The sequence below is a fragment of the Balaenoptera ricei genome, chromosome 1 (genome assembly GCF_028023285.1).
Source record: "Balaenoptera ricei isolate mBalRic1 chromosome 1, mBalRic1.hap2, whole genome shotgun sequence".
Taxonomy (NCBI): domain Eukaryota; kingdom Metazoa; phylum Chordata; class Mammalia; order Artiodactyla; family Balaenopteridae; genus Balaenoptera; species Balaenoptera ricei.
In genome coordinates this window covers 45,323,378-45,350,735 of record NC_082639.1, presented here as the reverse complement: position 1 = coordinate 45,350,735, position 27,358 = coordinate 45,323,378, and the positions used below count along the sequence as shown (strand labels likewise).

Genomic DNA, 27,358 nt, shown 5'->3' with positions numbered 1-27,358 from the left:
GTATCAACTAAGGCAGAGCCAAGGAGAATGTATTTTCATATTAGAAAAAATGCTTCCCAAGTCCATTCTATTATGTCATGTTGTGAACGTAATTTGACTCCAATATGGACATTGTCTGGCAAGGAGTTCACAAGACAAAACCATGTTAGACAGGTAACACAGAGAGACTGAGTGTCCTTCCCTCCAAAGGAGGGCCTTCCAACATATGTTATTTTTGCTGATCAGATTACATTGGTCTATAATAAAAGCTAGAACAAGCTGACACACATTAGAAAAGACAGTGTAAAGATCACACTGAAGCCATCTAAAATAGCCTGATATTTTTTAATCATTCTGTATTAGCTTGCTGCATCTTAAAACATTGTCTTTCAAATCAAGTCACAGCTGTGTGTACTTTAGGCTGTGGCCGTCATAAACGAATATGAAAAGAGGCAGAGTTAAAACAGATCAATATCGTTGGTTATCCCTTAGTCTGATGTAATCTAACACAAATGACCATTAGGAGACTTGTGAAGAAATCAGAGAAGCAGAATTTCAGATATGAGCTTCTGCATAACTGAATGACAGCTCTGTAGTGCCTATGGTCTAGTTTGGTCAAGGTTATAATGTTTTTAGGAAGCCAGTCCTCCCCGCAAGTGGTTCTTGGTAAGTGAAGATAGTAGAAGATTCCCGGGTATGGAGAGCCAGACTTCTATGAAATATATTCAAAGATGGTAAAGTGAGTACCCTCCTCTTCTACAGTAGAATTGAAGACATATTACCAGGGAAACTCACCTCTCATCACCCCCACCACTTTCTGGTTTAAATCTTTTGGCAAGGGAAGGGTTACCATTTGTACTGTCTGCTCCCATTCCTACTCCTTTCTCTTTAAATTCCTCATCTCTCTCTAAACACCTGGAGTTATCCCCATGCTTAGTTCTAAAAACCAATTTAGTTCTTAAATTATCAATTCCATAAATGGCAAATTTCGTAAAATGAAGTTACTTCATTTAAGGAATGCCATAGTGGAGTGGCTGGATGTTCAGAAGGAAGCCCAGGGAGTGCGCCTGCTCTCACGCCGAGACGTTGTGCAATGAACAAGGTCTCCACGGTGGGGGCAGTGTGGAGTTGTACCTTCTTTAACACTCAGCTCACTTGCAGCTTCATTTTCTCATTGTAACAGTTGTTTGCTTGGATAAGAAAAATCTGGGCTAGTGATTCAGCTGGGGACACAGGTCAAGAGGTAAATGTCAGCTGGGATGGGGGGCAAGCCAAGCCTTGAGGAGCCCTCTTGCCGAGCACCTAGAACTGGGGGATCTGTCCAGATTAACTGTGGAGCTTTTCCAGAACAGCACGAACTTCTTCTGGATGGTAGTTCCAAGGGCCAGGTTTACCCTGCAAGAGAAATGAGTCAGCATTTCCAGATTTCCACCTTGCAGGAATATGTAGGTCTGGAGCTTAATTGAGAAATCTGGGCTGGTGATATACATGTGGGAGTCATCAGGATGGTGTAGTCAAGGCAGGCACCCATGAGGTGGTTGAGATCACCCATGTGGAGTGGCACCAACACTTAATGGGAAGACTGGACAGAGAAGCAGGAGGAAAACCAGAGCAGGTAAAGTGAATAGTTTTAAAAGGAGAAAGGGGTCTATACAAATAAGCTTCTCTTCCACAGTCAGACCTTCAGACCAGCCTTATCTTCTTCTCCACCTCTCACATCAAGTTCTGCCCACTCTACATCAAACCACCTCTGCCTCTCCAGTCCCACAGCCCCAGTTCAGCCCTCTCCATCTTCTGTTTGGGCAGCTGCCACACCTACCCCCACCCCCAGTCCTCAGCCCCTGTTCCCTCCATCCATTCTTCACCCAATAGGCCATCACCTTTCTAAAGTACGGATCTGACTGTGCCTCTCCCCTGCTCAAAATTCTTCAGTGGCTCTCTTTTGCCCTAAGATGTAGGCCAAACTCCTTGGTCCAGAATGAACCCTTTGTAACAGAAGTGCCCCCGATTCTCCATTCACACCCTTCCCTAATGTGTCTCAGTGCCTCTCCCCACCCTCTCCCCTATATTTGCAATGGTTTTCACTCACCATGTTTACGTGGCTGGCTTCAGTTTTCATCTCCTCTGAAAGGCCTACCTTTCCCCGACGTTCAGAAAATTTATAGTCTGAGAGCCAAATCTGTCCTGATGTCTCACACCCTTTCATTTACATATTGTCTGTGCTGATTTTGTGCTATAACAGCAGAACTGAATCATTTAGACAGGGATTATTTGGCCCACAAAGTTGAAAATATTTACTATCTGACCTTTTACAGAAAAGCTTTGCTGATGCCTGCTCTGGAGTCTCACAGCACTCGGGCCACGTTAACGTTCTATTTGTGTCTTCCTTATCACCTCAACTGTGAGCACCTTGAGGTAAGATGTGGGCCATTTTAAATTTGTGTTTGTGTTTCCAGCACTTTCCAGGGTAGGGACTCGGTACCCAGCTTGCCTCAATCGTGCCACTTTACTACCATGTCGCAGGAGAGAGGAAAGGAAGGACCTGAATCCTCGTGCTGTGACCCTTAGCACCCTGAGGATTCATCTGCAGGTTGTTGCTTGTTTCACCTGTGTGAGTAGGGCCTGCCTGACCACGTGAACATGGTGAGTGAAAACAGTTGCACTGCGGCACGTTAGCCAAGGGTATGAATGGAGAATCGGGGGCACTTCCGTTGCAAAGGGCAGAGGAGCATCCACATGGCTGGGCTTCATGTGCTTGCCAAGGCTTGAATCCCTTCAGCAGCTATAAAACTTAATTTCCATCCTCTCAGGGGAGGCTACCAGTGCCCACAGGGTTGGAGGCTGTGCTAACTCCCCTCACCCTCGCCAGGCTGGAAGCATTGAAGGGTGGTGACACGATCACCAGAAAAGAAGCCTGGACGTAATGCCTGTCTCGAATTCCTGCTTCAGCGTTTCCAGCTCCTAACTGCAGAGTTGGTTCTCTTCTGGCCTCTACACCCCCTTCCATGTTCAGGCCTGTCTCAGGGATTAGCAGCTTCAAACCCTGCCACTCCTATCCCATCCCAGAGGATTTGGAATTGAAATCAGAGCCTGTGCAGTGTGGCCTTGGGCAAGGCAGTTTCCTTCTCTGAGCATGGATACAAAGCCCTGTCTTTGTCCTCGCCCTCTCTGGCGCCCTGCCCCACGTCACCACCTTGTACAGGATCCTGCCGTCCTTGAGCACGTACAGCCTCTCAGGCAGCGCTGCGTAGAGCTGGCTGCTCTGGTTCTTCATTGTGTCCACCACCACGGGGCACTGGGGGCTCCTGTCCAGCAGCAGGCGGGCTGCCCGCAGGCGGTCCTGGAGATGCTGGTGATTCTTGATGTCCACGTTGTTCTTAAAAGCCCAGCCATCTGTAAGAGAAAGGCCGGACAGCAGCCCCACAGGCATGGCACCCACTTCCTGCCGGCCAAATACACCCCCGCCACACACACTTTTAACTGAGGGTTGCAGATGGAGGACTTCTCAACTTTGGCACTATTGACAACTTGGGCTAGATAATTCTTTGATACGGGGGCTGTCCTGTGTGTTGTAAGGCATTGAGCATCATCTCTGGTCTCTACTCACTAGATGTCAGTAGCGTCCCCCTGCCTTCAATTGGTGACAACCAAAAATGTCTCGGACATTGCCAAATGTCCCCTGCAGGACAAATACTACCCTCAGTTGAGAACCACTGCTGTAACACCATCTCCTCCAGGAAGCCTTCCCTGACACACCCAGCTGTGTGATATTGGGCGAGCTGTTTAAATCTCTTTAAATTCTCAGTTTTCCCATCTGTTAAATGGGATTAACAGAACCTACATTGCAGATAGCTGTGAGGCTTACATGAGAGAACATTATAGAATTCCCAGTACTCTGCCTGGTTCATAGTAGATACTTGAAAGATATTGGTTTATTTTGCCTGACTGCCCCCAAATAGCAGACAGGTGGGAAAGAAGCCAGTTTTCATTCTTTTTTTTTTTTTTTTTTTTTGCAGTTTTCATTCTATACTGCAGGTATTCTACTACTTTGCTCTGGAGATGCCCCCCCCCCACCCCCAAACCAAACCCATTTAAGCTGCTTCACTTTAAATGGAAGGGGATTTTCAATTGGCCTCGTTTGCCGAGGTGCCCATCTGCCTACTTAAAGAGAGACGGTACTCATTAGCTAATGGGCCCCCAGGTTGAAAAAATAACCATAAACTGCTACTGGCCTTGCCCTTCTACTTGGGTAGAAGGTTCTTTCAGAAGCCACGTGGCTTGCATTTATACTAATAGTTGCCTCCCAGGGTAATATAAGTTGCTGAAGTCCATCAGCAGAACTGGCTCCACCTGCTCCGTGCTTCAGAGTCCTCTCTGCTCAGTACCCTTCCCCTAGGAAACCCAGCTCTCAGGAGAAATTTCTCAGTGGCTTGAGGTGGACAGCCCTGAGTCCAGGAAAGGGTTAAACCTGCTCAGTCTGATTCCAGGAGAAATGGGGGAGGAGACAGGTATCAGGACCAGAAACAATTTCTGGGACGATCCAACCCCTTTTGTTGCAGTTTGCAATGTGTACTTTTAGAGATCGACGCGGGATCCTCTACCACCTTATTACTCCAAGTGTGGTCCCTGGGCTAGCAGCCTCAGCACCACCTGGGGAGCTGAGTAAAAATGCCAAGTCTCAGGCCCCTCCGCAGCCCCACTGAGCCAGAATCTGCATCTTTATAAGATCACCAGGTGACTTAAGTGCACTCTAAAGACTGAGCAGCGCTGACCCCACAGGTAAATTAGCTTTGGCAGCGCTTTGGCCATCAGCTATGAGAACATCAAGGCATCGCCTCTTCTCAACCGTGGAGACCACAGACACCTGTAGGTGCCCAAGTTCTCTTTCTTTAATTGATGGCGGCTGCTCTCCCAAAGGGTATTTAACAAAGAGGCACATTGTGCTTGCCTTTGCTCTCCTGATACCTATGCTGTTTGTTTTGAATTTTATTTTGGAAATGTTCATATATACATAAAAGTAGAGAGAACAGTTTAATGAACCTCCATGTACCTGTTACCCTATGCTAATATTTTAAGTTGCCCCAAAGCCTTAAATGAGGATAGAAATGGCCAGCTGAATGAACACAGTGTTAGGTTGAAAGCAGTTCTCCAACCTCTGGGTGCATATGAATTAAGATGCAGTGGGCCTAGGGTGGGGCCCTGAAATATGCATTTTCAACAAGCAACCCAGATGGATCAGACATGAGGGATCTAAGAACCACACTGGGGAAAGGGCTGCTGGACCAGCTTTGCTGAAAACTAATCAATAGCAATCTCTATACTTACAACACATGGATAAGCCAGCAAGGCTAATACTGGCCTAAATGCTCACTTATTCACCCAACTTTTACTGAGCACTGACTCTGTGACATGTACTGTGCCAGGTGCTGGGTGACAGATGATCAAAACAGCCTCTCATCTTGTGGGGAGATGGGTGAGTAAATGACTCGTTCCACTCAGCCACATGAGCCTTCTCCAATCTCTGGGTTTGAGACTTGGGCCAAACTCATGTGTTCAGTCCCCATGAAAATCAGGGAGACAGGGATATGTCTGACCATCTTATAAAGTTCAAGGGGCTTAGACCAAGCTGTAGAAGTTTCAGGAAGGGACATGTCTGCCCATTGTAAGGAAAGACTTTCTCACAAACAGAGCTGTGCAGCAAAGGAACAAGATTTCCCATGAGGTAATGAAGATGAGTCATCACCTATTAGGGGCTGAAGAAAGGATCCCAGCCCCAGGTAGAAGCTGGCCCAGAGCAGTGGCTCTCAAAGTGTGGTCCCCAATCCGCAGCTTCAGTGTCACCCGGAGCTGGTTAGAAATGGAAATTCCCAGGCCCCACCCCAGATCTAACTCAAACTCTGGGGTGGGGTCCAGAAGTCTGCTTTAACAAGCCCTCCAGGTGCTTCTGGTGCTCACTAATGCTTGGGAACCACTGTCCGAGATGAACCACAAAGTCCCTTTGAGCTTGGAGAGTCTTGGAACGGATTTCACAGATTGCTATAGAGCCGCCATTTCACTTGTGACATTTCAGGTCTAAATTCCTGGTGATTGTCCTCATATTAGCTCCTCTCCCTTGATTTCCCTATTTATCCATTCAGAATGTTAGATGCTCTCCCAGCTAGACCTGTCACTCCAGGTTTTCTGCTCTGTGTGCCTAGTTGAGAGCACAGACTGTGGAGTTAGCGAGTGGTGGGTAAACCTAGCAGGGACTGGGAGATGGTAGGTCCTCAACAAATAGCGGCTCTTTCTCTCTCTCCTCCTCTACTCCCTACCCCCAACCTTGAGCAAAGGGGGGAGAGAGAGAGGGAAGAGGTAGAGGCAGGAAATCTCTTTTTTACCTGATGCATGTGCTTCTTCAATGTAAATGATGAGAAAATCTGCTATGGAACTAAAATCTTCAATAAGTCTCTTGAATTGGTCAAACTTGAAAATAAATGAAGGTCAGGTGCAACTTCCAAAATTCAGCACCAATGGCCTGTTGCCTGAAACAAATAGAACCATGATCAACCAATAATCGACACACAGCATTTCTTTTGCAGGCACCATCGTCACTCCTGCTTTCATTCTATTACCTTTATTTCCCCTCTAAGATGGAGCCAGGGCACAGTGCGGGATGGAAGCCTAGAGCGCATGATTTAGCAGAGGCTGGAGCCAGTTTACTCCTCTCCAAAATGAGGGGATTCGATCAGGTGGTCTCAGCAGACCACCTGCACTCACTGGGTGGTAATTAAAATAATGACGAGGAGAGTCCCTTTCATGCAGTTTATAAGGCAGGCACACATCTATTCTCTCATTGATGTAATTAGTGTACTACAAGGTGGGTGATATTTTTCCCCTGGTTTATAGGCTGGCTCCATGTCACACAGCAGGTCAATGATGGAGTTAAAATGAACATTGTGGCTTCTAGAGTCTCAATGTGGTGCTCTTTCCGTTCAAAACACCTCAGTTTCCTCACCCACAAATGGACATAATACCAATACTTACCTTATAGGCTTGTTCTAAGGATTAAATAAGTTAAAACAGAAAAGGGCTTAAAATGGTGCCTGCCCATAGTAGGTGCTCAATAAATGTAAGCTCTTATGTTCTTAGCTCTCATCTCCTCCCTGTGAAGTGGGGAGCAGTGGAGGAGACTCCACAAAGGGGAGTGAAGCGTGGGGACTGGCCGCATAATTGGCTGGGCCAGGGCAAAATGAAAATGCAGAGTCCCTTGTTCAAAAAGTGGGAGAAAGTGCCATTAAATACATTAAAATATAAAGTTTTCTTGTGCAGTATCTCTCTTGCCCTGGCATGCTGCTTTTTAGTTGCTGTTTAATGTCATGCTCCCCTGGATACAGGGATATTCATAGGGCAAATGCAGACTCTCGCAGTCACCCAGGAGCCCCCAAACTCTGTGCACATGTGTATGTGTGCTTGTGGCTGCTGGCTACCAGCTTTCCTTTCCCTCCAGCCATCAGACCAATACACCATGCCCCAGCCAGGAGCACAGAAACTGAGCCAGACATATCATCTTCCTACCTGCCATCACCCCAACCCACAGACTATTGCAACCTCCATGCAGGGACATGCTAGGTACCTTGATGAGGGGAGTGGGGGCAAAAAGCTTCTCCCACCATGTCACCCCCAGTCACTTGCCAAGTTGCTTCATGGCGCTGTCAGCCCAGGCTGGGGATGACCACCTCCACGCCCTAGTATGAGATGGGGTGGGATGCCCACATCTGACCCTAACCTTTCCCATGCCTTGGTCCAGGCCCTCTCTGGGGCCAGAAGGTGGTAGCAGTCACTGGGTGGGAGCAGGAATGAGGCTGGATAGGCTGGGGCACTGGGAGTGGAGGAGTGGGCCTTAGAGAACATGTTGGGGGCAGGGAGGCTGTGGGAAGCAGGAGCCTGTGTGAGCCAAGGCACCAAGTCTCCAGGGCGTGTTCCATTGTGGAAAAGTCTTCTCTTACAAAATGCAAATTAAAGATAAAGCTATTAAGAATTTCAAGACAGCTACTGCAGAGCATTCAGCCCAAGCTCAGGGCCCTTCTGAACATGGCACCCTGTATGATTCACTGGTCCCATGCCCATGAAGTCAGCCCTGGTGGGAGTCTTCTGTAACTCCCCCAGCCTAGATTGGGGGTAACTCTAGGGAGCTGCTAGCACCCTGTGGCTACTTATGCCCAGAGCTGACATTGCTGAGCCCTTACCATACACCTATTAGATAGAGCATGGCAGGTCCCGCACTGTGACACGGTTTGTGTCTGTATCCCCCAGGCTACACATTGCACCTGAGGGTAGGGCCTGTTCCTCATTCTTCCTCATATCCCCAACATCAAGCACACTCTCATTCCATTACAAGCATTTATTCAGCGCTCATAATGTGCAAGGTTCTCCGCCACACACTGGGGATTCAACAGAGAGCCAGAGCAGCAGGTCTCTGCCTGCATGCAGCTGGAGTTCTGTTTAATGCGGAGACAGGCAGGAAGCAAGCACATGCATAAATGACGTAATTTCAGGTTGTGATAAGTGTCACAAAAGAGACTATAAAGGAGTGACCTCCTTGAGACAGGTGGGTCGGGGGAGGCCTCTGAAGAGATGCCATTTATCCAGAGAAACAGGAAAGAGCCAGCTACATATGGGCAAAGGGAGGAGAAGAGCATTCCGGGCAAAGGGGCTCCATGTCCAAAGGCCCAAAGAGGGACAGAGCTTGGTGTGTTCAAGGACCTGCAAGGCCACTGTGACTGGAACCAGGCCAGGGGCAATGAGAGACATGACTGGAGAGGTAGATATGGGCCAAAGCAGGAAGGCTCTCCTATGCCTTGTATAGAATCTGGATTTTCTTCCAGGTACAAGGGGACATCATGGAGATAAAGCAAGGATGGTGGATATTTGTTGCAATTTTGGCTGCTCAGTCACTAGCCCTCCTTCCTCCTTGGAATTCCCTGTTTTGTGTACTATTGATGGGGGAATGTGCCCAGCCTTGCTCTGTAGAAGGCAGGGGGGCCAGGTCCATTCTCGCTCCCAGCAGCCAGGGCACAGGCAGTGACCCAGGCTGATTGGACTCTCTCACATAGCTCTTTGATTCTGGAGTTATTGAGATGGTAGAATTCATCCACGGCCCAGTGGTAGTGCCCCATCAGGGATGGCGGAGTCCTATAGTGGTGACGAATTCCCATGGCAACCACAGTGACAGCAGCTTCCAGGCCCAACTGTTGATGCTAAAAGATGGTCCAGGCCCAGTGCTCCAGCTGTGGTTGATTCTGGGGAGCCTGCAACATCTTTCTAATACACTTTGTACGTGTGTAAATGTGTATGACTAAGAAAATCAGAGTGAGTTTCTGTTGCTTGCAAGGCAGAACTCTGACTGCTACAGTAGGCTGTGAGATGAAAAATGATCAGCTTACACTTGAAGATCACTCTGGTTGCTCAATGGCAAAAGGACTGAGGCTGAGAATGGAGGCAGTTAGGGGGAGGTGGTGGAATCCACATGAGAAATGATGGGAGTCTGGGCTAGTTTGTGTGCAGTGGGGAAGGGGAAAAGGTAGAACTGACAGGACTTGTTGATGGATGGGGAGTAGAGGGCATCTTAACTTACTTGTGGTTTATTGGGTTAGTTATTCCCTCACCTCGTTCTGCAAAGGATTTGAAGCAGCTTATACATATAATAAATAAAATTATTTATTTATACATATGATAATAAAATATCAAATAAAAATTTTTAAAAACCATGGCCCTCTGGGAGGCACAGAACAGATCTCATGCATTCAGTATAACTGAGCTAACATTTGACTCTGAGTTTCCAGGTGGCCAAGGAAAAGGAGAAACATGATTGCTTATATATTCCTCATTTTTCAGTACCTGAGGAGGAAGCAGGCCAGTTTCTCTGGAGAAACAAAGTTCTCCTTGTCCTTGTCTCACAGATTTCCTCATAGGAGGCCCTAGGAGGCATTGAGAGGGCCTCAGTTGGTTGCATCCTCACCCATGTGAAGGGTTTGCCCAGGTCACAGCAGGAGAGGCTCAGAGGCCAGTCATGGCCAAGTGGCCGGCCACTGGCCTCCAGTGACCCCAGGGAGTCACCCTTCAGATAAGAACAGAGGAGATTTAAGGTCAGGACCTGTGCAAAATATGAGCTGTCTGGAATTTTGTTCTTAATTGGAAAAAAAATTTCAACATCCACTGGTTCGGACACTGGAAGAAACAGAGCCATTTGTTTAATTATTTATAGTGTGTCTGGGTGCAGTGACCAGTACTGAGGGCAAAGTTTAAACTTAGTTCCCTGCTTTCCTGGTAGCAGAGAGAGGAAGGATGGGTGCAAGTGGGTGTCTGTACCGGGGGCTGGCACCCTGCCCATGTCCACAGGCCACAGTGCAGAGGACACCAGTTCAAGAACATCAGGCAAGGACTGTCAAGTCCAGCTTGTTTGTATAAGTGGGAAAACAGCTCTGTGGTAGCACTAGACTCGAACCCACCATTGGTTAACTTACTGGTTGACCCCCAAACCAGTAAATCAACTCTCCACGCCAGGCTCTCTCAGCAGAGAAAGCCAGTTTATAGTTGACCCCTCATAAGTATACTTGGAGAGATTTTAGAAGATTTTAAATGGGGGCTGAAATAAATCCTGTTTCAGATTAACCGCTAGGTTCCAAGAAAAGAAATCATCCGGACTTGCCTTCTACCCCAACATGCCAGTTAATCAATGTTTTGCAGTGCATGTGTGTCTGAGAGTGTGTGTATGTCTTGTGTGTGCATGTACATGCAGAGGATAAGAGGTGGCTGGGAATTTCTCTGAGCCTCTGTTGTTTTATCCAACAACAGAATGTACACTAGCTGAGATTCATAAGGCTCAAATCTGGTTCTCACTCTACAGGAACTCTCTGTGTGACTCTGAGCAAGTCCTTTACCTTCCTGGGCCTTTGCATCTGAAAAATGTAAAGGTTGCTTTAGATTATCTGTAAAGAGTTTTCCAGACTTTCCAGTCTATGGCTCTAAAATGAGTTCATATTTATACCTAAAGCATACAACAGAGCTTTTTAGTGAACTGGTGGGTTTCCAAAACACTTACAGAATGTCTTTCTAATAAGCAGAACTGATCATGTTAACTTCCTGCTTGAAAATCCTTCTAGAACTCACCAAAACAGGATAAAGGATACCCTCTTTGCTAAGACGCATGAGGCCCCACAAGCTCTGATCCCTGATGATGTCTCCAGCCTCATTCTTCACTCCTTCATACCTCCCACACCCCACTTCTGCCAAACTTGACTGAAGCCCCTCCACATATCAGACCTCTGCTGCTCCTCCCCTCTGCGCTGCTCTGGTCACCAGTCTCCTCTTCCTCACCCACCTCAAGGCTTCGGTCCCTAGACCATCAGCTCACCATCCTCGTCTCCAGGAAAACTTCCCCTGACCACCTTCCTACCCCACCCGACTCCTCCCAGAACTGCTGGGTTCCCTCTCCCACTCCATCATCTCCCTCTGTGAGTTATGAGATCTTCCAGTTGTGTTGATTTCTGTGTCGTCAGTATCTATTATTTCAGGGGACTCTGCGCCAATGTGCTGAAAGCCAACCCTATTTTATAAATAGAGTTTTCTTTTGTCTCTCAGACTCCTTCTCTCTCCATCTTCAGTTTCAGGTGTAGCAGCAGGGAGCAGAGACAAATAGAACAGTCTTTAAAACGTACACTGGCTCACTGGAAAGTAAACTGTTAAAATAAGCAAGTGAATGCTGTGAATTGGCTGTGAGGCAAGTTGGCTTTCATGGAACTGATTACTAGACCATCAAAAGTCAGCAAATTGGCCTGGTTCTATCACAGTGCTTGGCACGAGGTAGACGCACAGTAAAGATTAGCTATTATTCTCATTGCTCTTATTATCAGTGGTCACTTAGTGAATGTTTATTGAATAAATAGAGGTCATTTCAGCACAATGGTTTAAAGTCATGAGCAAAAAACTCTTCCCCTTCCGTCTGATTGAAACATTCTTTTCAAGCTATAAAAATCTTACTCATTCTTCAAGGCCTAACTTCAAAGCCACCTCCTCCAGGAAATCTTCCAAGCCCTGTAGGCAAAGTTCATACCTTTGTCTGCCCGCCTCATGGAACTGTACGGATTTGTTTATTACATCTGTCTGTTCCGTGGAACCATACATTCCTCAAGCAAAACAGCAAGCTCTTTCCTAGCTCTGAGTCCCTGGCATCTAGCTAAGGGTCTGGCTCGTAAGGAGCACTCACAAATGTCTGTTGAAGTGTATTGAAAAAACAGGGTGAAGAAGCCCTGATTCTGGGTCTGACTTGGTCTCTCACTGTCCCTGTAACCTTTGCTCTCAGTTTCCTCCATTTCCGTTTTAAAATGAGAGCATTGGATCAGGTCAGCATTTCCCAGAGGTTGTTCTTTGGAACGAATATGATGATGATAAGATTTTCCTCTGGTGGAGAGTGGGGAGTTGTATGTGTATGTTAGGAAAATTAGTCAGTGCTGTGTTAAAGTTTTTTCAAGTTTTGTTTGTTTTTAAGCTTCAGGGTGTCTTGGAGCCCTTTATATGTTCATGTGCACGATGAACATCCAGGAGGAGAGTATAGTATGCAGTGTTTCCCAAACTATTTTGAACAGGGAACTCTATGTAGTAAAGCACATGTGTGGGATTTGGGTTCCAAAAAGCACGCTTTGAAAATCACTAGATTAGCACGATGAACTTCCAGGAGGAGAGTATAGTATGCAGTGTTTCCCAAACTATTTTGACCAGGGAACTCTATGTAGTAAAGCACATGTGTGGGATTTGGGTTCCAAAAAACACGCTTTGAAAATCACTAGATTAACCAGCTGCCTCAGGGACCTTCTCTACTCTGCTGTGTCTATACCCGGGGAATTCAGAGATGAATCAGACACAGCCCTGTCCCAAGCCTCCCCACTGGGCAGAAGGATGACACTTGAGCTTCGGTAGCCAGGTGCTGGGTAGGAAGGATCAATGTCCAGGAGAGGTGCAAGCAGAGATCCATGAGTTCAGAAGGGAGGGAGAGCGGGCCTCAGTGTAGGGATCTGAGCTGGCTTCACAGGGGGAGGCACGAGAGCAGGAACCTGACGATGAGGAGTGTTGGTGACAGAGGGGAAGGGCCAACAACATCAGCAAAGGCAAAGAGAAGGGCAAGCACAAGGGATGTACAAGAACCAGCAGTTCATCTGGAGGCAGTGGGCCTGAGGGGAAGCCTGCAGGTGAAGTTGGGAAGAAAAACTGGAGTCAGATCAGGGAGGACCTTCAGCACAAGGTTGAGCTTGGGTTTCATCCCAAGTGCAGATGGGGGCTGCTGAAGGTTGGTGAGCTGGGGTACCAGTCATCCAGGGATGTGCTTGTGGAAGGGGAATCTGGCAGCCATCCACAAGTTTGGTGGGAAGAGAGGGCAAGACGGGGAGGAGGAAGGACAAAAAGAGAAAACTGACCAGAGAGGCCTTTAAGAACCCAAATAGAGCTGGTTTCCCTGGAAGAGAGAGAGAGAGAGAGAGAGAGAGAGAGAGAGAGATCTTCAACAAATATTTACCGAGCAACTACCATGAGCCAGCAGCAGCCAGGGGGACCCAATAGTGAGTTAGAGGCATGATCTCCACCTGCACAGAGCTTGCAGGCTAGTGAAGGGGACAGACATTTATCAAATACCCACACATAATTACAAACCACAATGGGTGTGATAAAGAAAAGTTTAGGATGTTAAGCATAGAAGAGGGAGTAACCTAGTCCAGGGGACCGGGGGTTGGCTTGTCGCAGGAAATGTCACTGAGCAAGAGCCTGAAGGATGAACAGGAGTGGACCAGGTGGGGGGTTGGGGGTTGGGGTGGGGTGGCAGTGAAGAGCATCCCAGGCAGAGTGACTGTGCAGTAAGAGAGGTGCTGAAGGAGCTGACAGCCAGTGTGGCTGGTTTGCAGTTTGATTACCTGGGAAGGGGATGATGCCACTTAGAAGAACAGAACCCAGGAAAGGTGCTAGTTTCAGGAAGTGGGGAGAGGACAAGAAGCCAGAAAAGGAGCAGCTGGATTAGTAGCATTCAGGCTCTCCAACCCCCCTGCCAACCCCCATCAAGCACCCCCATCCAAGCACCTCTCAAGCGTGGACCAGCCTCCTGACCTTGCATGAAGTCCCAGATGTTGCACCTCTGTCCTGACAGGCGGACCACGGGGCAGTTTGGGGCTAGACCCCCTTGCTCCGTCATGTCCTCCAGTCGCTGCCAACGGACCTTCAGGATGAACCAGAAATACTGGGCACTGAAGAAAGTGGGGATCCAGTTTTCATAGGAGAAGTGGGGATTCTTGGCCATGCCAGTCTTCTCACTCATGGCCAGGATGTTCTGCTTGACTCTCCCGGGAAACAGTGTCAGAAGCACTTTGCCCATGGCCACGTGCAGGCCCACCTGAAAGAGCACCCAGAGCCTCTTCAGCCACAGCCCTGGCAGGGGCAGCCCCATTATGGCAGAGCCAGAGCTGGCTCTGAGGCCGGTGGGCAGAGCGGAAACCGCCGGGCCACAAGGGGTGGAGCTGAACAAAGGTGCAGGGTAGCAGCAGCCAACCCGGACATGAAGAAGGTGCCAGGACAGAAGGTGTTTGCCTTCCTGTCAGTGGAATGGAAAATTCCAAGCCAGGTGCTAAAGGTCTGTTCTGATGATCATTTCTGATTCTTTGCCTTAGCCTTTGGGAGATACTTGGACTGGGAAACTTCAGATCTTAAATTCTCCCTCTGATAAATTTTAAAAACAAAAGCTTTAAAAGGTCACACTTAGAGGGACTCTGTGTTTCATTAGAAAGGCTCTGCTGTAAGTTCTAATGTTAAGTAGTCTTTTAATAACGTAAATTGTTCTTTCCCACTGAAGGATGCTTTTCCCACTCACAGCTTCTAGCTGGTGGTTGAGTGTTTCTGGAGGCATAGCCCTTCCCAGAGGATTTGGGTCTGGAAGCTCTCCAGGTAGACAGAACTGGGAAATCTGGAACTGTGCCTCCACTTAGCACTGGGGGTAGAGTAATAAGTACAGCACTCTGCTCTAGGCAGGGTGCAGTGTAGAGCGGGGAAGGGTCAAGTAAACAGAAAATTATCATTTAGTGTATTAAGTACAGAGAGGGAGGTTGAGTGGGGGCTATGGGAGCATGGAGAAGGGGCAGCTTATTCTGTATAGAGAGGCCAAGAGGAATTCCCCAAGGAAGTGACGTCTATGCTGAAACCAGAAAGACAGAAGAGCAAGCAGTAAACCAGGCAAGTGGGGTCAGTGGTCCTTGTGGAAGGAGCCACACGTCCAAAGAACTACAAGCCAGAGAGAGCCTGGCTCATTGGAGAAACTGAGAGAAGAATCACAGAAGCTCAGAGAGGGAAAGTGTCTTAGAAAACATCGAAAACCACTTTCTGTTTTAAGCAGGGAAACTGAGGCCCAGAGAGGGGAAGTGGCCTCAGGCCAGTTCTGCCATTAATAATTTCTAAGGAGTTAATTCACAAAGCTTAAGTTTACCCCTCCTGAGACATTTACATACCTGTGTGTTAGGGCAGAAGGAAGAATGACAGGAAAGTGTCTGTCACCTCTAAAAAGTGTCAACCTTGGCCTCTAGCACACAAACTTTATTTAGAGAAAGAAAAACCAGCTCCAAAAGATGTTCTCTTTCTGAGCATCTCAATGCAAATGCCACATGCTGTGCCCACAAAGTGCAGGCACCTGTCTCTTCAAGCCATAATAACCCTCATGTGTATGTAGCATTTTGCCAGGTACAAAGCAATCTTATATCCCTGGTGTTACTTGTTTTTTCTTGTTGTTGTTTGTTTTTAAATAGGCTATTTTTTGAGCAGTTTTAGATTCACAGCAAATTAAACAGAAGGTACAGTGAGTTCCCATATACCTCCTGCCTCCACACATGCACAGCCTCCCGCACTATCCATATCCCACCAGAGTAGTACATCTGCTACAACTGATGAACCTATGTTAACAAATCATTATCACCCAAAGTCCATAGCTTACATTATAGTTCACTCTCGGTGGTGTACAATCTATGGGTTTTGACAAATATGTGATATATACGTATCCACCATTATGGTATCATAAAGAATAGTTTTGCTGCCCTAAAATCCTCTATGCTCCACCTGTTCATCCCTCCCTCTCCCCTGGCAACCATTCATCTTTTCAGTGTTTCCATAGTTTTACCTTTTCCAGAATATCATATTGTTGGAATCATACAGTATGTAGCCTTTTCCGATTGGTTTCTTACCCTTAGTAATATGCATTTAAGAAACCTGCATGTCTTTTCATGACTTGATAGCTCATTTCTTTTCATTATTGAAGAATATTCCATTGTCTGGATGTACCACAGTTCATCTATTCACCTAATAAAGGACATCTTGGTTGTTTCCAAATTTGGGCAATTATGAATAAAGCTGCTGCTATAGCCTGAATGTTTGTATCTCCCCAAAATTCATGTGTTGAAACCTAAGCCCTAAAGATGGTATTTGGAGGTGGAGTCTTTGTGAGGTGATTAGATAATTACAGTAGAGCCCTAGTGAATGGGATTAGTGCCCTTATAAGAGAGACCCCAGAGAGCTCCCTTGCCCCTTCACCATGTGAGGATGCAACAAGAAGGTGGCTGTCTAGGAACCAGGAAGTGGACACTCACTAGATACCAAATCTACTGATCCCTTGATTTTGGACTTCCCAGCCTCCAAAGCTGTGAGAAATAAATTTCTGTTGTTTATAATCTACCCAATCTATATATGGTATTCTGTTATAGCAGCCTGAATGGACTAAGACAGCTGCCATAAATATCTGTGTGAGGTTTTTTCGTGGACCTAAGTTTTCAACTCATGTGGGTAAATACAAAGGAACACAATTGCTGGATCATATGGTAAGAGTATGGTTAGTTTTGTAAGAAATTGCCAAACTGTCTTCTAAAGTGGATGCACCATTCTATATTCCCACCATCAATGAATGAGAGTTCCTGTTGTTCCACATCCTCACCAGCATTTGATGGTGTCTGTGTTCTGAAATTTGGCCATTCTAAGAGGTACATAATGGTATCTCACTTGTTTTAATTTGCAATTCCCTAATGGCATATGATGTTAAGCATCTTTTTATATATTTATTTGCCATCTGTATATCTTCTTTGGTGAAGTGTCTGTTCCAATTTTCTGCTCATTTTTAAATCAGATTGTTCTTTTTTTAATCATTGAGTTTTAAGAGTTCTTCGTTTACTTTAGATAACAGTCCTTTATCAGCTATGTCTTTTGCAAACATTTTCTCCCAGTCTGTAGCTTGTCTTCTCAGCCTCTTGACAGTGTCCTTTTCAGAGCAGATGTTTTTAATTTTAATGAAGTCCAACTTAATTCTTTTTTCATGAATTGTGACTTTGGTGTTGTATCTAAAAGTCATCACCAAACTCAAGGTCATCTAGTTTTTCTCCTGTGTTATCTGCAAGTTCTATGGTTTTGTGTTTTATATTTAGGTCTAAGATCCATTTCAAGTTAATATTTGTGAAAGGTGTAAGGTCTGTGCCTAGATTCATTTTTCTTGCATGTGGCTGTCTGGTTGTTCCAGACCATTTGTCAAAGAGACTTTCTTTTCTCCTTTGTATTGCCTTTGTTCCTTTGTCAAAGATTACATGGCTATATTTGTGTGGGTCTGTTTCTGGACTCTCTCGTCTTTCCATTGACCTATTTGTCTATTCTTTTGCCAATATCATACTCTCTTGATTACTATATCTTTAAATTAAGTCTTGAAGTTAAGTAGTGTCAGTCTTTCAGCTTTGTTCTTCTCCTTCAATATTGTGCTAGCTATTCTGGGTCTTTTGCCTCTCTGTATAAACTTTGAAATCAGTTTGTTTGTCAATATCCACAAAATAACTTGCTCGGATTTCGTTCGGTATCGTGTTGACTCTATAGATTAAGTTAGGAAGAACTGGCACCTTGACAATATTGAGTCTTCCTATTCATGAACATGGAATATCTCTCCATTTATTTAGCTCTTCCTTGATTTCTTTTATCAGAGTTTTATAGGTGTCCTTGTATAGATCTTCTACATATTTTGTTAGATTTATACCTAAGTATTTCATTGTGGGGGGTGCTAATGTAAATGGTATTATGATTTTTAATTTCAGATTCCAGTTGTTCATTGCTGGTATATAGGAAAGCAATTGACTTTTGTGCATTAGCCTTGTATCATGCAAACTTGCTATAATCACTTATTAGTTCCAGTAGTTTTTTGGTCAATTCATTCAGATTTTCTTTTTTAAAATTTATTTATTTTATTTATTTATTTTTGGCTGTGTTGGGTCTTCCTTGCTGTGCACGGGCTTTCTCTAATTGCAGCGAGCGGGGGCTACTCTTCGTTGTGGTGCACGGGCTTTTCGTTGTGGTGGTTTCTCTTGTTGCAGAGCACAGGTTCTAGGCATGCGGGCTTCAGTAGTTGCAGCATGCGGGCTCAGTAGTTGTGGCTCGCCAGCTCTAGAGCACAGGCTCAGTAGTTGTGGCGCACGGGGTTAGTTGCTTCACGGCATGTGGGATCTTCCCGGGCCAGGGCTCGAACCCGTGTCCCCTGCGTTGGCAGGCAGATTCTCAACCACTGCGCCGCCAGGGAAGCCCCATTCAGATTTTCTACATAAACAATTGTGTAATCTATGAGCAAAGACAGCTTTATTTATTTCTTCCTGATCTGTATACACTTATTTCCTTTTCTTTTATTGCATTAGCTAGGACTTCCAGTATGATGTTGAGAGAGTGGTGAGAGGGGATATTGGAAGAGATTACTGAGAGGACATGACCACTGGTTAACCTGTAAGCTGGACTTGGGCAATCAGAAGCTCCTCACCTCCTCCCCTGTCTTTGGAATGTGTGTTCTGCTTGCCTTCCCCATGCTAAAAGCTACCCAAGTATGCAGCCTGAGATAGTAATGTGATGTTGAGACCATCTGGATGGTATATATGACTGAACCCAGTTAAGTCCTCTGTATAAACTTTTAAGATAATGGTGGGTGTGTTCAGAGATCTACTTGTCTTGTGGCTGCCCAAGACAAGCCTTGTAAGTCCCCTTGCTTTTTTAAAATGCCATCCTGCCACCTACCAATCTGGAGTGATCTGCCTCTTTCTTTGGTCTCTCCCTGCCTTCCATGTAAGGGGGCCAGTTTGCAAATCATCAGGGTATATTCTTGCCTTATTCCTGATCTTAGCAGGAGAGCTTCTAGTTGTAACATCATTAACTATGATGTTAGCTGTAGGTTTTTTGTAGACGTTCTTTATCAAGTTGAGGAAGTTCCCCCTTTATTCCTAGTTTGCTGAGAATTTTTATAATTAAGGGGTGTTGAATTTTGTCAAATGCTTTTTCTGCATGTATTGATATGATCATGTGATTCTTATTCTTTAGGCTTTTTATGTAATAGATTACATTAATTGATTTTTTAATGTTGAACCAGCTTTATATATCTGGAATAAATCTCACTTGGTCATGATGTATAATTTTTTTTATCATTGTTGGATTCAATTTGCTAATATTTTGTTGAGGATGTTTGCATCTATATTCATGAAAGATATTGGCCTCTAATTTTCTTTTCTTGTAATGTCTTTGTCTGGTTTTGGTATTAGGGTAATGCTGGCTTCATAGAATGAGTTAGGAAGTATTCCCTCTCCTTCTAATTTCTGGATGAGATTGTAGAAAATTGGTATAATTTCTTCCTTAATTGTTTGGTAGAATTCACCAGTGAACCTATCTGAGCCTGTACTTTTTCTGTTTTGGAAGGTTATTAATTTATTCAAATTCTTTAATAAGATATAGGCCTATTCAGATTGTTTATTTCTTCTGGTGTCAGTTTACACAGATTGTGTCTTTCAAAGAATTGGTCCATTTTACTATGTTATCACATATGTGGGTATAGAATTATTAGTATCCCTTTATTATCCTTTTAATATCCATGGGATCGGTAGTGATGTCCCTTCTTTCATTTCTGATACTAGAAACTTGCATCTTCTTTCTTTTTTTCTTACTTAGCCTGGTTTATCAATTTTATTGATCTTTTCAAAGAACCAGCTTTTGGTTCATGGATCTTCCCTATTGATTTCCTGTTTCCAGTTTCATTGATTTCTGCTCTAATTTTAATTTATTTTCTTCTGACTACTTTGAATTTAATTTTCTCTTCTTTTTCCAAATCGCTAAGGTGGAAGTTCAGATTATTGATTTTAGATTTCTCTCTCTCTCTCTTTTTTTTTTTTTTGGCCACACTGCACTGTTCGTGGGATCTCAGTTCCCCGACCAGGGATTGAACCTGGGCCTTTCTTTCCTAATATATGCTTTCAATGCTATTAATTTCCTTGTAGGTACTACTTCTGCTGCATCTCACAAATGTTGTTAAGTTGTATTTTCATTTTCATTTAGTTCAAAATATCTCTTAATTTCTCTTGAGGTTTCTTATTTGGCCCTGTGTTATTTAGAAGTGTTTTGTTTAATCTACAAGTATTCTGGAGTTTCCCAAGTATTTTTCTGTTATTGATTTCTAGTTTGATTCCACTGTGGTCTGACAGCGTACATTGTATGATTTCTGTTTTTTGTTTGTTTTGTTAAGGTATGTTTTATGGCTTCAAATGTTGTCTATCTTGGTGAATGTTCCATGTAAGCTCGAGAAGAATGTGTATTCCACTGTTGTTGGGTGAAGTGGTCTATAGATGTTAATTACATCCAGTTGACCAATGGTGCTGTTGAATTCTCCTATGCCCTTTCTGATTTTCTGCCTGCTAGATCCATCCATTTCTGACAGAGGGGTATTAAAGTCTCCAACTATAAGAGTGGATTTGTCTATTTCTCCTTTCAGTTCTATCAGTTTTTGCCTCATGTATTTTGATGCTCTATTGTTAGGCACATACACATTAAAGCTTATGCCTTCTTGGAGAATTGACCCCTTTATCATTATAAAATGTCTTTATCCCTGATAATTTTCCTTGCTCTGAAGTTTGCTCTGTCTGAAAGTAATATAGTCATTCCAGCTCTCTTTTGATTAGTGTTAACATAGTGTATCTTTTTCTATTCCCTTACCTTTTTTTTTGGAAAGAGTTGTTATGTAAAGTTATTAGAACTGTATCATCTACATCTACAATCACTGGCCCTATTACTTTTTTATTTGTTTTTTTATTGTGATAAAATACACATAACATAAAATTTACCATTATAACCATTTTTAAGTGTGTAGTTCAGTGGCATTAAGAATATCCACATTGTTGTGCAGCCATCACCATAACTCTTTTCATCTTGTAAAACTGAAATGATACTCATTAAACAATAATCCTCTGTTCCCTCCTCCTGCTAGCTCCTAGCAACCACCATTACATTTTCTGTCTTTATGATTTTTGACTACTGTAAGTACTTAATATAAGTGGAATTATACAGTACTTATCTGTTTATGACTGTCTTATTTCACTTAGCATAGTCCTCAAGTTTCTTCCATGTGGTAGCATACTGTGAAATTTCCTTCTTTCTTAAGGATGAATAATATTCCATTGTATGTATATAAAACATTTGCTTATCCCTTCATCTGTTGATGGACATTTGGGTTCCTTTCACATTTTAGCTACTGTGAAAACCTGCTTTCCTCTGGGAATTTGGAATTTAGGTACATGCTAGACAGAGGATGACTATGTGACCAGCCCCCAGTAGAAACCTTGGGCATTGTTCTCTGATGAGATTCCCTGGTAGATGATATTTCAGCCATGTTGTCACAGCTGTTGCTGGAAGAGTTAAGTGTATCCTGTGTGACTCCACTGGGAGAGAACTCTTGGAAGCTTATGCCAGGTTTTCCCTGGACTTTGACCCCATATGCCTTTTCCCTTTGCTGATTTTCTCTTGTATCCTTTCACTGTTAAAGCATAGCTATGAGTATGACTATATGATAAGTTCTCTGAGACCTCCTACAAATCACTGGACCTTGGGATGGACCTCTGATACACCATGTTACACATATGTTACACATATGCTGCCCATAAATATTTCAAAACTCCAGTAATTCTGTTATTTTCAGCAGTATATCAACCATCACTTTGGAAGCTGACAATTGTTTAGAATACAAAGTAGTTATAAATATGTATAACTGAAATCTAAAAAGTAGTTAAATATGTTTTGCCCTTCCTTTCCAATTGCAGATATGTATTGGGAGTTGGGATTCTTGGTGCTATAACATCAAAACCAAAAGACAGAATCATGTTATTATTCTAGAAACTAATCCTTATTTTAAATGAAGAAACAATGAGTTTAATATACATATCTTCATTACTGATTGATCATAAGTTATTCCTTTATTCTCATTGAAAAACTTTTCAGGTATGTATTTGTATAAATCAATTCATTATTACTTTTATATCTTATTGTTTATTTTATTAATTTTTAATAACTTTGATTTTCATTTTATTTATTATTATGGTTGCATTCTATTACTGGCAAGAGATCATGGTTTTTCATTTCATGGAGTCAATGTAAGTTTCTCTTCAAAACAAATGTGTTTAAGTTTTAAAAGTGACCTCACAAAACCATAAAAAGAAAGAAGGAAAAGGGGGATCAATAGCAAAATTGCAATAAGTAAATATAGATGATGGTATACAGGATTTCATTATATTGTTCTTTACTTTTTTGTGCATTTTTGGAATTCTGAGTAACAGAAAGGTTAGTTGAGAATTTCATTTCTGGCAGTACGTCAGACTTTTGCTCACTAAACAGTTAGCTTTTCCATGAAATAACTATTTAATGTACTGCTTTCATAAGAGTTAAGGGAATATCTCCAAGCATTCACACATATGTATATACATAAACATAAATAATATCATTGGGTAAAACCAAAATAGGGAACTGGGCAAAATAGTCCTGGGCAAATAGAAAAGTTAGAGCAGCCCTGAGAAGCGCCAATAACAGCTCTGTGGTTGTGAAACTAAGCCCTGAATCAGCTGTAGAATAGGGGAGCTGACTCTGAGATTCCTGTATTAAGATGGAAACTCCTCAAAGGATATGAAACTGGTCCCCTATCAGCAGTGTCTCCTGGCTTCTGGAAGATGCAATAGCAACTTGTCTCTGAAGAGGTATCACCTGTATCTTGGTGTCAAAAATGACCATGTACTTTTGATAAAAGAGCCAAATAGGACTTTTTAGAAAAGATAAAATATTTAGATATTGAGGATTCACATAGATTAGGATGAAACTAATATGAACTCACAAATATTATCAACACACAAAGAAGCAAACCACCATGAGTGAGAATCAGCAGAAACAACAACATTTAGATCCTCAAGAATTTCAGACATTGGAATTATCAATAAGACTATTTAAATAGCTATAACTATGTATTAAATGTTTAAAGCACTCATAGGTGCCAGGGCACCCTGATAGCAAAGATCAGCTTCCACCAGTAAGCTATGAAATCATTTGCATTCCTGGATTTAAAAACAAAAAAAGCATTAATAGGCTATCCAAAATGATTTTTAAAAGAGTCAAATAGAAGTTTTAGGAAACAAATACACAGTTGTTGAATTAAAGACTGGGGGAGGACTTCCCTGGTGGCACAGTGGTTAAGAATCCGCCTGCCAATGCAGGGGACACGGGTTCAAGTCCTGGTCCGGGAAGATCCCACATGCTGCCGGGCAACTGAGCCCATGCACCATAACTACTAAGCCTGCGCTCTAGAGCCACAACTACTGAGCCCGCATGCCACAACTACTGAAACCTGCATGCCTAGAGCCCGTGCTCCACAACAAGAGGGGCCACAGCAATGAGAAACCCGCACACCACAATGAAGAGTAGCCCCCGCTCACCACAACTAGAGGAAGCCTGCGCACAGCAACGAAGACCCAACGCAGCCAAAATTAAATTTTAAAAATTAAAAATAAACACAACAATGTAAATATATATATATGTATATAAAACAATAAGCTTAAAAAAGCAGACAGGAAAAAATAAATAAAATGGGTTAAAAGCAACAACCAAAATAAAATAAAATGGATGTATAACTTTGAACTAGCAAGAAAAAAATAGCTAGTGAAAGAAGGGAAAGAACATGGAAAGATGCTCAACATCGCTAATCATTAGAGAAATGCGAATCAAAACCACAATGAGGTATCACCTCACACCAGTCAGAATGGCCATCATCCAAAAATCTACAAACAATAAATGCTGGAGAGGGTGTGGAGAAAAGGGAACCCTCCCGCACTGTTGGTGGGAATGTAAATTGATACAGCCACTATGGAGAACAGTATGGAGTTTCCTTAAAAAACTAAAAATAGAACTACCATATGACCCAGTAATTCCACTACTGGGCATATACCCTGAGAAAACCATAATTCAAAAAGATACATGTAGGGGACTTCCCTGGCGGTCCAGGGGTTAAGACTCTGTGCTCCCATTGCAGGAAGCGCAGGTTCGATCCCTGGTCGGGGAAGTAAGATCCTGCATGCCGCACAGCGCGGCCCAAAAACTAAAAAAAAAAAAAAAAAGATACATGTACCCCAATGTTCATTGCAGCACTATTTACAATAGCCAGGACATGGAAGCAACTTAAATGTCCATTGACAGATGAATGGGTAAAGAAGATGTGGCACATATATACAATGGAATATTACTCAGCCATAAAAGAAACGAAATTGAGTTATTTGTAGTGAGGTGGATGGACCTACAGTCTGTCATACAGAGTGAAGTAAGTCAGAAAGAAAAACAAATACCATATGCTAACACATACATATGGGATCTAAAAAAGCAGTACTGATGAACCTAGTGGCGGCACAGGAATAAAGACGCAGACGTAGAGAACAGACTTGAGGACATGGGGGGGGGAGGGGAAACTGGGACGAAGTGAGAGAGTAGCACTGACATATATACACTATCAAAGGTAAAATGGATGGCTAGTGGGAAGCTGCTGCATAGCACAAGGAGATCAGCTCGGTGCTTTCTGACAACCTAGAGGGGTGGGATAAAGGAGGCTCAAGAGGGAGGGGATATGGGGATATATGTATACATATAGTTGATTCACTTTGTTGTACAGCAGAAACTAACACAACAATGTAAAGCAATTATACTCCAATAAAGATACAAAAAAAAAGGTAAAGAAGATATAAAGAAGTAATGGAAGTAATTAATGTGAAAAAGATGACTGAAATATCTACATATAAAAATAAATGCATTTAATGTAAATGAATTAGCAGCACTTCTGGAATGGAAGAGTAAGAATCTCTGAAAACCCACTCCTTCATAAAAGCATGAGAACACTGGCAAAAATTGTCAAAATCAACTTCTTTCGGTATTCTGTAAATTAATCAAAGAAAGGTTTGTGATAATCAGAGAAGTGTCTATTCAATAAAAACAGCTGAATCTCAGTAAGAACAGTGAGCTTTGTGGTGTTTTAACTTGCTCTAGCCCCATTCCCCTCTCCCTGCTCCAAGGTAGCCTTGAAAAACAACAGCTTCACAACCATGGTTGTTGCGAAAATTAGCAATTTAGTAACCACTGGAAGGGGAAGAATAGGTTTGGAGCTCTTCAAAAAGTCCCATTCACAGAGAATTGTCATTATGTGACTTGTCTGACATCTCCTTTGGAAAGCTCCATTCTCAGGTCTTGGTTTTATTTGACCTGACTCAGAGCTCACACTATAAAAACAGGGCATTTGCCAAAATAATCAGTGGCAGTTCTCTAACACTGCATCACCTGAGACGATGATGCAAAGGCCAGCAGCCTTCTCCCTGGGATGGGTGTCACTCAGCAGGTGTTGGAGACACTTTCTGGAGCATGGCTCAGCTGTGTGGTCACCAGCTTTCCCCTGCGGAAAGCCAGGGGACTCTGTCAGGATCACATGCAGCATCTAACAAGGCTCATACTTTTCAGTATGAAAAGTCCCCTTCACCCCCATCCCTGCCCATCAAAGCAAGGCTTGCTCCTCTGCTTCTCTTCGTCCTGCATTCTTCCCCCATTCTATCTAGGTGAGGGTGGGGTGGGTTCTCTCTCACTGGTTCATTCCCCTCGCAGAGCAGTTAGAGGTCTAATTAGTATCATCAGCTGGGCTCACCTTCCTTACCATAGTTGGACAGATGAGTTAAGGAAATATGAACGTTTTGAGCTCAGAGTTTTTCAACCTTGACACCATTGACATTTTGAACTAGATAATTCTTTGTTGAGAAGGGCTATCCTGTGCATTGTAGGATGTTTAGAAGCACCCTGGCCAGTAGCACCTCACAAGTCATGACAATCAAAAATGCCTTCATAAGTCAGGCAGCGAAAGACAAATATCATGATATCACTCATCTGTGGACTCTAAAAAAAATGGTATAAACGAACTTCTTTACAAAACAGAAACAGACTCACAGATTTTGAAAACAAACTTAGGGTTACCAAAGGGGAAACGTGTGGGGGAGGGATAAATTAGGAGCTTGGGATTAACATACACACACTACTATATATAAAACAGATAACCAACAAGGACCTACTGTATAGCACAGGGAACTCTACTCAATATTCTGTAATAACCTATATGGGAAAAGAATCTGAAAAAGATGAATATATATATATATATATATATATATATATATATATATAGCTGAATCACTTTGCTGTACACCTGAAACTAACACAACATTGTAAATCAACTATACTCCAATAAAATTATTTTTTTTTAAGTGAATGATGGTTTTTATTTTTTAATTTTTTTTTTTTTGCTGCATTGGGTCTTCGCTGCTGTGCGCGGGCTTTCTCTAGCTGTGGCAAGCGGAGGCTACTCTTTGCTGCAGTGCGTGGGCTTCTCATTGCAGTGGTTTCTCTTCCTGCAGAGCGTGGGCACTAGAGGGTGCGGGCTTCAGCAGTTGCGGCGTGTGAGCTCTGGAGTGCCGGCTCAGTAGTTGTGGCTCACGGGCTTAGTTGCTCCACAGCATGTGGGATCTTCCCTGACCAGGGATTGAACCTGTGTCCCCTGCATTGGCAGGCGGATTCCTAACCACTGCGCCACCAGGGAAATCCCAATAAAATTCTTTAAAAAAAAAAAAATGTCTTCAGATATTGCCAAATATCCCTGGGAGCAAAATAGTCCCCAGTTGAGAATTGCTGTTTTAGTTAAACCGGTATAGTTATCTTTGATTCTTGTCTCGTTTTGAGCCAAAACTTACATATCATTATAATTAATATATCAATAAAACTTTTACTTCTGTTTCCAAGAGAAGAAATATATAGTCTAGGTGTTATCACCGCCCCCCCGCCCCCCGACACACACACACTTATCACTAGCAATGGGGCTGTTGTTGCCATCTGACTGGTGAGCAGCCCGGTTCCAAAATTCCATCCTGAGAGCTGCTTTCTGGGGCCACTCTTCGTATCAACATGCCTTAGTGTGAGTTCCTCATCTCATGTGAGTACTTTACTG

The 27,358-nt window shown here is 43.6% G+C and overlaps 1 protein-coding gene across 2 annotated transcripts; it reads right to left on the bottom strand.

The window, feature by feature from the left end:
- Window positions 1–305: 305 nt before the first annotated feature.
- Window positions 306–14,466, bottom strand: DIO1 (iodothyronine deiodinase 1). Of its 2 annotated transcripts, none has more exons than XM_059898628.1 (4): window positions 14,107–14,466; window positions 6,357–6,500; window positions 3,207–3,372; window positions 306–1,374 (listed from the first exon to the last, which is right to left on the bottom strand). In XM_059898628.1, the coding sequence occupies exons 1-4, from the start codon at window positions 14,441–14,443 to the stop codon at window positions 1,230–1,232; spliced, it is 792 nt and encodes a 263-aa protein (XP_059754611.1). In that variant the 5' UTR covers window positions 14,444–14,466; the 3' UTR covers window positions 306–1,229. The 2 variants fall into 2 exon arrangements, with proteins under 2 accessions (XP_059754611.1, XP_059754620.1); XM_059898637.1 differs by having other exon boundaries at window positions 1,222–1,374; window positions 3,173–3,372.
- Window positions 14,467–27,358: the final 12,892 nt, after the last annotated feature.